The sequence below is a fragment of the Monopterus albus genome, unplaced genomic scaffold (assembly GCF_001952655.1).
Source record: "Monopterus albus unplaced genomic scaffold, M_albus_1.0 scaffold20.1, whole genome shotgun sequence".
Taxonomy (NCBI): Eukaryota; Metazoa; Chordata; class Actinopteri; order Synbranchiformes; family Synbranchidae; genus Monopterus; species Monopterus albus.
Window position 1 is genome coordinate 3,944,306 of NW_018127900.1, and position 11,927 is coordinate 3,956,232.

Below are 11,927 nucleotides of genomic sequence, written 5' to 3' on the forward strand. Positions count from 1 at the left end.
CCTCTCCTCATTCTCAAATTGCACATTTACACTAAGGAAGTTCACAGAATGGACATTGATTTATTACTTTTGTTTGCTTGTACCTTTGCCCACATCTCCCCTACTCTTTCCTCACCACTCTTTTCTCCTCCTCGTGCTCCTGTTCTTTCCTCCAGAGCATACTCCTTTCATGTGAGCGCCGATGGACAAATGCAGCCTGTGCCTTTTCCTCCAGATGCCCTGATAGGTCCTGGCATTCCGCGCCATGCACGACAGATCAATACCCTCAGCCACGGAGAGGTGGTGTGTGCTGTCACCATCAGTAACCCCACACGTCATGTCTACACTGGCGGCAAGGGCTGTGTCAAGGTGTGGGACATCAGTCACCCAGGCAACAAGACCCCTGTATCCCAGCTGGACTGCCTTGTGAGTGAACTTCTATGACTCCTATATTCATGACACTGTAATGTTACATCATATATGGTTAGAAAAGCATTATTCAATTGTTTTACCTGTAGTTAATGCTTACAGCAATAAATTTATACATTGGTGCTTAATGATATTAAAAGTAGTTGTGTGTGTCTTTGTCACATCAGAACAGAGATAACTACATCCGTTCCTGTCGACTGCTTCCTGACGGGCGGACTCTCATTGTTGGGGGCGAGGCGAGTACTTTGTCAATATGGGATTTGGCAACACCAACTCCACGGATAAAAGCAGAACTGACCTCGTCAGCACCTGCGTGTTACGCTCTGGCCATCAGCCCTGACTCGAAAGTCTGCTTTTCCTGCTGCTCGGATGGAAACATAGCAGTCTGGGATCTTCACAACCAGACTCTGGTTAGGTATGGAGCTGACAGTGTGGTGTGGGACTGTGGGGATCAGACAGTAAAATCACAGTTTGCTCAGCAAGGTATCACATTACAGATGATTCTGCTATACCTGCTGTGCAACTATGTGCCCTACCCATACTGGTACTGTATGAACGTCTCTTCTCTCTAACACAAGATGCAAATAGTCCTCATTCTTTGGTGTGATGAACACTATTGTTTGTTGTGGGTTTGTCTGGCTGTTTATTCTGCAGGCAGTTCCAGGGCCACACTGATGGGGCCAGTTGCATAGACATCTCCAATGATGGGACTAAGCTGTGGACCGGAGGCCTGGATAACACCGTCCGGTCCTGGGACCTGAGAGAGGGGCGGCAACTTCAACAGCATGACTTCACTTCCCAGGTACACAGGGCACCGCGCACACCTCTGTTAGTGCTATAAAATGTACGGTAATACGTTCGCCTGTTTTCACACAGGCACAATTGTTTTGTACTGTGCCTGAGCAGGATTGCTCCCCCATCCCCTCTACCACACAAATCTGCTTTCATCATTAGTAATATCGTTCCGTGCCCCGGCACATTTGCGTATGTACGTGTCTGATACAGCAGCTGGTAGTATCCACATGCTTGGTTTGCAGTCCACCAAGAAGAAGAAGCAACCACCCTGACATTTGTTTTTCTTCCATTTAAATACTGAGGAATGCTTCCATAAATCTCTGAGTTTTTGTGTAGAGTATCCAGTTGTCTGTATGTTTTCGTCGGCCCAAATTTCAAGCAAGCATTTTACTTTTTCGCAGCCATGTTTGTTGTTTTAATCGACAGAGTCAAATAGTTATGACATCACATAGCAGCCCACTTCCTTGTTTGAGCACTGTTCTGTTCACATCTCCCACGGGCTGTACTCAAGTACACATTAATTGTACTCGAGACCACCTCTTTAAGCAGACACAGGCACAGTACCACTTGTGTTCACACCGATCAAGATGAACCAGATCTGTAGACATCTGTATGGATTGTAGTTTGACTAGCAGCATTGTGGAATTTGTCCACCAGCAGTTTGCAGGTGTAATTTATATGATCATGGTTTGGTTTTGCCCAGTTTTTTTTATTATTATTTGGTGGTTAAAGCAAAATGCACAGATTTATGAAAATTGTGCATCAGAGGACAAGTCACAGGCATTTGTAGTTTGTATGGTTACACTCTCAGGCTTTGATTTATTGCAGTAATTTATAAGCTCAGTTCAGAACATTTAACTCGCACTAAAGGCCAGACTGAGCTCTGGTTTTCTGGCCTGTCCTCAAACACCTTTAACACTAATAATACTAGTAGTTAGAATGTAGTTTTTTAGGTGGGGAGGAGAGCAGCACTCATAGACCACTAGAACAATTTTCCTGAAAAGGCCCATTTCATGATATCAGTTTGCACAGGAGGAGGTGAGTGTGCATTAAAGAGAGTCCAAGGAGGGCAGGACAGACGGGGAGGGACATGGCCAATAGAGTGCATGTGCTTTCCAGCAATATCTCATGTAACCTCCGAAAACAGCTGAACACCATGGGTTTGGGAAAGAAATAAAACCTTTATGCAACAGCTTTATGAGTCATCATGTGCATCTGAAAGGGATTTTGGAGAGATTGGTTTAAAACATGAGTATTTATTAGATCACTCACCTGCCTCATTGTGATGTATTATTGCTTTTCCAACATTACTGCTGGAAAAACTGAAACAGCCATCCATTAGTCTGTCAGGGACCGAAATGTTTGATGGTTTAGAAAAACATATAGTGGTCATTTGCCAATATTCATAGATATGTTAATTATAAGTGCCCACCCCTTTTGACGAGCATGATTTTCATGCATTAAAAAATTTCTATAATACAGTCATATACAGTTAGACATACATAATATTAATAGAAACTATAAGAGATATAACTACCATGACTGTTTGGTTTGGTTGCAGATCTTCTCACTGGGATACTGTCCAACGGGCGAATGGCTGGCAGTAGGGATGGAGAACAGTAATGTGGAGGTCCTACATGTCACCAAGCCTGACAAGTACCAGCTGCACCTGCATGAAAGCTGTGTTCTCTCACTCAGATTTGCTCACTGTGGTAAGAATCAGCTAAGTGTGGACTAAAGAAAATTACAAACTGTGGCAGGTTTATAATGATACAGAGTAAGCAAGGGACATTGACATGTGATGAAATGTGGCAGGTTTACGTAGAAGACAAATCTGGTGATTTACAAAATTGTACAGTATAATGTACTGTAAATGAAGATGATCAAGCTGGGCAAGTCTGCAAAACATATACAATTCTAAGCAATAATGACTTTAGTAGTGGAGAAGAATTCTCTATAAATAGGAATCAGCCAACATATTGATGATTTTGATGTTTACATTGTCATCACTTAATGGGTAACTTTACCAGCAGCCAAACTCCTAGAAAACTGAGGACAGTTAGCACAGTTAGCTACCATAGCCTGTTATTTAGTGGCCAGTTTGTCTTTCACTTGTACTATGTTGTAGATAACCAATATATGATCAAACTAATCTTAAAACATTGAGCAGTTTGGTTATAAAAGTAAAAAAACTGTTATAAAATACAACAATTCTGTCCATACTGTCAAAGTTAAATACTGGTATCTGATTGATTCCACTCACTCTAGATCACTTTGCCCTCCAGTGGTTAAAATGAGAAGCTGGTGACCAGTTGCAGCACAATTTGAAGAGTTAACTCACTGTGATCAGACAAATGAGTAGAGTTAGCACATACACACACACAGAGTTGTTCAATGTCAATATTTGTTTAGACAGGACAAGTTATGACATCACATAGCCTTCATTTGAGCAGCTAATATGTTTTGGTATTTTTAAAATCCGATCCCAGACTCAGTGTAGCTGCAATGCATAGCTCAGTTTAAGTGCCATTTACAGTAAGTGTTAGCTCACTTAACCACCACTAATCTAAATCACTTGGGTAACTGAGACATGTTTCAGGTTTGGGGCAAATATTTTTTTCTTAATTGTACCATCCTCTGCAGGGAAGTGGTTTGTGAGCACAGGAAAAGACAATCTGCTCAATGCATGGAGAACCCCATATGGAGCCAGCATATTCCAGGTAAGTGTAGAAGAACATACATATGGACAACAGGCAGCTCAGAGACCAAACACCATGTAGTCTTATAGACAGGAAGTTAGAGATTGTATTGAAATATCGTTATAGACAGGAGAGACAGTGAAAGGTGTACATACAAGTGGAGGAGCCAGACAGAGCAAAATCAAAGATCCTAAAAAGTGTAGCCACACACTTGGCTCTCTTTCTAGAACATTACTGTACATCAAGGACACAAACATTTGAACAGAAACCCCTTTGTTATGGTCTTGAGAAGAAAAGACAAACTTGGGTGACACCTGTTTGTAACACACATGGCCTTCATCACTGGCATTATTGGTGTTTTCTCAGTCTCGAGCGTTTTCACACATATTTTATTCCCCTTGCAGTCAAAGGAGTCGTCTTCAGTGCTGAGCTGCGACATTTCCATAGATGATAAGTACATCGTCACGGGCTCGGGAGATAAGAAAGCGACTGTCTACGAGGTCATTTACTAGAAGAGCTGCTGCTGTCCTTCCACCCAAGCACTCTTCAGTGTCTCCATCACCCATGTACAATTTTTAATGTGTATAAAATGGATGTGAATAGAACAAATGAAACACTTTAATTTTTTCTTGAACCATGATCTTTTGACCACCTGGCTGGTCGAGGAGCGAAACGAACAAGCAGAACCAAGCACAGAGATTCTTGTTTTTGGTATTTTGTTTTTTTTTAAGAGTGGCTGGCTCCTTGTTGATGTGGGTGAGTCAATGTCCATGTGCACTGAATCTGGATTGGATGCCGTTGTCACAGCACTGGCCAGATAAAGCTTTTTTTATTTAACACTTTTATGGAAGCCTCTGACACAGACAAGCAGCTGACACACAGTACTTTTGCCTATGTATTTTTGTGCATAAAAAGTATATCAAATAATTGGCAGATTGGGACTGCATCATTTCCGTTCCACTCCAGAATATCCTAAACATGATTAGAAATGAGGGGGTTACCATAGTGTTAAGATCATGCGAGAGAAGTAGCAGTAGCGACAGTTTTCTTCTCAAAACCTTCCATCATTGTTGTTTTCGCCTGTCCAGAGTTTGCTGCTGACCTTGCTCTACATTATGACTTCCTGATTGCCTCATTGTCTCTGAGCTTAATTGTGTCTTTGCAGAGGTGGCGCATTAATTTGTGAAGATGGTGCAATGCTCCAAGGGACACAAGGTACACAAGAGTAGCCATTATGCATACTTCATGTCAACATGTTGGAAGCAACTGTATCAGAGGCTTCATTCAGAAACAACTTTCTGTGGACATTTGTATAAAAATAAACATTTTCTGTACTTTGTGTTGAAATGCTTCTCAGTGTGAGCTCTAAAGGCAATATATTCATCTATTTGTTTATTATAGTGTGCCTTTATGTGTAGTAGGTTATTTCATACCAAATTTGCCTTTTATTTATGTTAAGACTTTTTGTTTTTTTAGTCTTCCACATGTGACAAATGGCAAACTTTTATTTCATATCAAAAACACTGAGTTGTACGTTATGTGGAAGCTACCAACCTATCTAGAGAAAGCTGCTTAATATATCATATCAACTTGACAAAACAGTAGACAGACATTTAGCTCCTAGAAGGGCTAACAAATGTACCCCACATGATGAAAACAATGACGTTGTCCTGAGGATTAATTTGGCATTTTGTGAAAACAGGTTAGAAGATCCATAGCATGCCCGTACACAGCTACAGTTAGCTTAGCTTAGCATAGAGACTGGAGTCAAGGGGAAACAGCTGGCCTTGCTCTGTCCAAAACAGAATATGCCTGCTACTGTAGCAGCTTGTCATCCCTGTAATGCTGCTGGGTGACCAGTAGTGACTCCTGGAATTTACTGCTCCCTACCAAGAAACAGTCTGACACACAACTCTCTTGTAAAACTATAGCTTATCAGTTTAACACTTTGGTCGTTGACTGATTTAAGTAAACAAGCTATGAAGTGTTAATTACAAAGCTTAGAGGTGCTGATAGTTATTTTAACCTTTGAACAGAAACAGAGTAGTGGTTTCTCCCTGCTTCCATTCTCTTGGCATGAAAGCTAAAAGACAAGATCCTCAAGATTTTGAACTATTCCTGTAAAAGCACATGACAGCATTTATTTTCTGCCTCTGTTCCTAATTTTTTTTATTTTTTTTTTGTCATCTTCTTTCATAATTTAACCTCTGAATGCAGTGTGAGCTCAGTCTATCTGTGTGTATATGTGCGTTTTGACTCTGTGGACATTGAACAGACTAACAAGATTGCCTTCTGTGCCCTCACTACAGACTGACCTTTGCACTTGGTTCTGCCCACTCAGTTTAGACTCCTCTGGATGCTCAGTGGATTGTGTCCGACAGGTTTCAGTAAAACTGATTGGTGTTGGGAGGTCAACCAGCCCTCCGTGTCCTGCCTGGATTTTCTGTTACAATGTTGGGCATTTATCTGAAAAACAAGGGGTCAGTGTTATGATCGTGATATCTCTTGGATTTACTTCTGTTGGCTTGTAGAAATAACACAGTGCCTTTACACAGCTACGCTTCTGACTCCTTTTTGTCTTGCTGAGTGTTCAACTACACAGAGAGCTGAAATATGACAGGCTGGTTTTTAACAGTTACCGTTGTTGAGTGTACATCTAGTAACATTTACTGTAAGTATGGATATTATTTAAAAGATCAGCAAAGTAACCTACATTTTCTAAATTATCCAGTTCAGTTTGTATCAGTTGTCAGAAATGAGCTTCTTTTTGTTTCACCTGCTTTGCTGTACACACACACACATGAAACACACTGTTCATGACTACTTCAGTTTCAGTCTGTTTGAAACATGGTGTTGTTAACCAGACGTTTTTAAAGCTGCTATGTCGTATCTTCTTTTCTGCTTTGTTCTTGTTGCTACTGCAGTTCTGTAATGTGACTCAGAGAACACTTGTCAGCATAAAGACAAATACATCCAATACAAAGCACATCAGTAGTCATTAGCAGAGATTTAATTGTCTCCTCTATTTTAATCCTACTCGTAATCACCTAAACCTAATGTCAGCTATCCATCATTTTAACTTCAACAGCTATCTGAAACTCTAACTACACTTAACTATCTGGATCATTTTATTTTACATCACAGAACTTTTTTAAATTAGATTTGACTTACACTGGTGTCATGTGTGTTGCTATTTTATTGCCACAACTTGCATTTTTTAATTCTAACTTCCAGCTCAAGGCTCAAGGAACAAAAACTAGCACTAAACAGGAAGATGTTACCACTGGATCTAGTGTCTCTAGATGAAGAGAATATAACTCATTTCATATGTACTGGAACATTTTGCTGTCATGTTACTGTGTCCTATAAAACTGAAAATGTCACGTTTTGCCATTTGAAGTAGACATCAGTTTCATATTGTTTTCTTGTTTTCACATGGGCCTCTCACAGTAACAAGCGTGTTAGAAAATCCAAATCCGACCAAAATATATGTTTAATTGTTTATCTCTACTTTTTAAACTGGTAACAAAAGCAGTGCATATGGTTGGTACTAACCTGCCTGAATTGTGATCTGCTTGTGTCTAGGGCAGTGTCATCTATTCGCTTCTCTTTATGCTCCTCCACCCATTCTAAAGCAGAAAATCAGAGTACATGACTTGATTGTACAATATACTTTTTTGTTTTTTTGGAGCTCTGACACAGATCTTAAGGTTTCAGACTGAGTGGTGTTTTTTTGTTTTTGTTTTACATTTTCTCAGCTGAGATTTGACATCTGTTTAGAGTCGAAGAAGTCTAATGGGTTCAGTAGAGGAGAGACCACATGAAAGATATCACATTGTCATAATTGATATTTTTGTGATTTTTCTGACTGTCACAGACAGGATGTACATTCAAAGGACTGGTCATGATATTGGTTTGTTTTTCACAGTGTTAGCCTGTTTTCTTTCTAAATCTCAAATGCTTCTACATTTGCTGCATACCGCTACGCTTTCAAATTAAAATGACAATTCATTTAGTTTGCTGTCATTGACTGCTTTGCTATGCTTTCTGCTCCTCAGTGAGACATAAAATCTGTTGGCACCTTCTTACTGCATCTAATACTCTGAAGTCTTCATCCCTATTGATAATGGAAAAAAAAACTTTAGTAATCGCACTCATGTCAAGAGTCAAACGTGAATGTTACTCGTCTCATCTGATTGCTACAAGTTAGCTGGCTAACATGACCTCACACAGAAATGTTACATATAATGATGTGTAGAGCTTTTAGCTTGACTGGGCTGATGAAGGTATTATAAATTTACTGTAAACATGTAAAAATGCACGCTTACAGTGAAACTTCCTGTCACTAGTTGAGCTTTTTCTCCAATACAAAATGCCTTTGCTCTCTTTTTTCTAGTCTGTGGTTGATTTTATTAAACTATTGTGTGGAGTGTTTTGTCAGACTTTTTTATTGTTGCTACTAATAGTGTTCCTTGTTTAGTGCTTGTTATAGTAAATTATGCAGTTAATTACAATGAGAATGTTAAAATAATTCACTGTTGTTGGATTACAAAGGATCAGAGAAAGTGAGGGTTTTTAGACAGTCATTGCCGAATGTTACAACAGAATTCTGCAACAGGGATTATGTGTCCAGATATGGAATATGCATTACTGTGGGAAAGGCAATGTCCCCCATTTTCAACTGAAAATCCTTTTGTTTTGTTTTGACTCCTCTACTTGCTTAGGCAGACAATGATGTTCTTTCTTCTATCTGGTGTAACAGTGTTGCAACACAGGAGTGTCTATAGTGTGAGTGTGATGGTCTTGTCACACACATTAACCTGCAGTCAGTGACAGCGGATTCATTCCCTTCAGCAAAAAGACATTAAATGTTCATGACAGCCCACTTGGCTTGTCCACAGGCCTTCACATACTTCATTCCCCACGTCACACAATGTGTGGCAACCTGTTAATGGAGTCATTATCAGCTTGCCTCTTTTCTGTGCTCGCCCTACAGTCCTTGGCATTCTAATATTATTACGACACTAATACACTAGCGAAGCTGCAGTTAGCCACAAGGACGCATTATTTTGTATTAAGAACTTATGGCGCTGTCTTGTTGCAAAACAACCAGAACAGCAGTTTAATTTATTTTCAACTCTGAGCTTATTAAATCTACTGAAACAGCATTCTCTATATAATTTTGAACTTCTAAACTTGCCTCTGAATTCTAAATGGACTGTATTTATATAGCGCATTTTTTCCCAAAGTGTGTTGCACTGGCCAAAGCGCTTTACAGGAGATGATACACCATTCACACACCGATGACGACAGGCTGCCACACAACGGCGCTAGTCAAGCCACCGGGAGCAATTCGGGGTTCAGTGTCTTGCTCAGGGACACTTAGGCATGCAGGGAAATCGGGAGTTGAACCACCAACTTGCTGGTCAGGAGACGACTGCCCTACTTCGTGAGCCACTGCCAGCCCATGAGAATTCTCTCCCCACCAAATAGAAAGTAGACACTTGGCTGAAAAAACAGGCCATGAAAAAATATTTATATTCATTCCAGTGATTTGACCAGCGGCTTTAAACCCTTTTCCAGATAGTATCACATTGTTTGCAAATGATCACAACCCTGGGATGTACAATATCTTTTACATTAAAAAAAAAGTTGAATATAGCAAATCATACCAGTAGTGTGATATGGACAAATATTAATCCCCTGCAGATCCTCTGTATTCACTTTAAAGTACTGTATGGTATGACTTTTTTTTTATTAAAGAATCTTTATATTTTGACTTGTAGAGTGTGGCAGGCATACTCCACATCCATATTAAATAAGCTGTGAGAAACAAGGATTTCAAGTGTTTTAGTGCAAACTGACAGGTCAGTGCTAGTGTCTGTCTAACCACCCCTTGTGAACGTGCTGTGTTCACGCAGAGCACAGCGCTGGACTGTTGAAGTGGATTAAGTGATACAAGTGAGGGCTGTGGAGGAGGATGCTCCACCATTACAGTGAATGATACTCCTGTTACAGCTCTCCAGCCAGCACTTCAAACAGCCAAAAGTGGGAGAGAAGGAGGAAAGGTGGGGATACACTGTGGGAATGAACCACCCTACTTCAGCATTTTATATTAAGAGCACTTGTGGCTTGCAAATTGCCCACTTTCCTGATAGACTCAGAATTTGGATTAAACAAACGGTCTACAAGATAGCAGGATATCCCTGGCTTGCATGTGTTGCATGACGCTGTTGGTATATTTCACTCATGATGTTGCAAAGATAGTATCTATTTCACAACGACTGCACATTCGGATGTTAAAATTATGTATGCCTGTGACCAATGCTGTCACATTTATTGTCCTTCCAAAAACCTTTTTCACCATGTTAGCAACCTCGCAGTCTGTTGGCATAATGTTTGCAAAGTGCCACTTTACAGAAGTATAGCAATACTCTGCTAGCTTCAGAGCAACTGTCAGAATGGTTCTTAATTAATTCACTGTTTCAGAATACTGACAGCCATTACAACACTCTGGAAGAGGATCATAGATGCAACCGAGTGAATAATTACTGCAGTTTACAAAAGTATGTGAGTCTCCTCCTCCTCCACAGCTTAATACTAAATCAGTGAACAAGAGCCATGTTAGTAGCTCTGTGAAGCTGTAGCCTATTTAGGTACAGTGTTGCATCAAACTAAATGCTAATGTCAGCATGATAGCATGTTGGCAATGCTACCATGCTGGTGTTTAGCAGATTTACCATGTTCAACATCTTAGTTTAATATGTTAGCATGCTAATGTTCAGAAATTACCACTAAACGCAAACAACAGCTGATGGAAATGTTATTAATTTTGCAGAGCCACTGTCATCCAAACACAAAATACAATAGCTGACTTTAGTGAGAGCTAATCAGTAAAGCATATAAAGGTGTTCTTTCACGGCACAACACCTTGTGATAGGAATGGAGAGGTTAGTGAACAACCTCATTTCTTTCCAAAACCTCAACTGAATTTGAAATTATTGGTTATTCTTTCACAGCATGTACAAAACTCTAAGAAACAAGCATCCTAGGTGGATATGCTACTGAGTATCTCTCATCCTTCCTTCTCTTGGAAGACACAATCTACACAAAAGAGACAATTACCTCTGGAAATGCAAGTATATTTTCATGTAAGTAAATGAATAAAATAATAATAAATAATTACAGCAGATTATTTGCTATAACATTGGACCACAAATAATAGTGGCTTTTATACTTTTTTAAGCACTTATTTTATCTGTTAACAAGACATTATGTCATCACAAGACCATCTTAACACAGTGCAGTATGAGACATAACTTTACAACTTTATTTCAGATGATAATAAAGTAACAGCAACATCAGTCTAACATGTTCCAATGGGCTTTTTTTATAACAGCAAAAAAACAAGCAAGTAACAAAATAGCCTAACTCAGTGTGGTGTGGTTTTATAGTAATGCATTGCCACAGTGCTACCATTTACCTATTCCCATTAGTGTGACTCAATTTCTGGCAGTGCCTCTACCAAAACTAAAAATGCAATAAAAATCACATTCCCAGTGCTGCAAAAATGTGATGAGAGTCATAAGAGAAACATCATGTGAATAGAGATTTGTTCCTTTGGTATTTGAAGAGACAGTTTATGCTATGAACTGAGGATACACATTAATGTATTTTTAATGGGATTATGTCACATCTATAAGGCTCATAGTATTCTCTATTAAGATCTTGTATTGCATTTGAACTCATACAGATCTGTCCTCGTCAAATCTAACCTACAAATTTTCATCTCCTCCCCATTTTTCACCTTGCCAATCCCATCATATCTGTGAATAAGATTGGATGAGGGTACATTGGAGGGAGCACATCCATCAGCTTATCTGGTGAAGTAAATTTGATGGTGATCCTGTAATAAGATGAAAGATTTGTAAGGAGCTTTATACTTCTGAGCGATTCAAAGGGACATTTCTTGCAATAATTTCCTCCTATGTTACAGGGTGGACTGATGATTAATTCATGTCTCTG

The 11,927-nt window shown here is 39.6% G+C and overlaps 1 protein-coding gene across 2 annotated transcripts in view; it reads left to right on the top strand.

Moving 5' to 3' along the window:
• The window catches only part of LOC109956582 (transducin-like enhancer protein 4), a 37,231-nt gene extending 28,923 nt beyond the window's left edge, over window positions 1-8,308 (top strand). For both annotated transcript variants that reach the window (XM_020593823.1, XM_020593824.1), the window contains exons 14-20: window positions 1-2; window positions 156-405; window positions 576-823; window positions 1,063-1,210; window positions 2,765-2,915; window positions 3,847-3,923; window positions 4,307-8,308. The exon at window positions 1-2 is cut by the window's left edge and continues 75 nt beyond it. In XM_020593823.1, coding sequence (XP_020449479.1) covers window positions 1-2; window positions 156-405; window positions 576-823; window positions 1,063-1,210; window positions 2,765-2,915; window positions 3,847-3,923; window positions 4,307-4,414 — 984 coding nt within the window. In that variant the 3' untranslated portion in view covers window positions 4,415-8,308. The remainder of the gene's footprint in view (window positions 3-155; window positions 406-575; window positions 824-1,062; window positions 1,211-2,764; window positions 2,916-3,846; window positions 3,924-4,306) is intronic.
• Window positions 8,309-11,927: the final 3,619 nt, after the last annotated feature.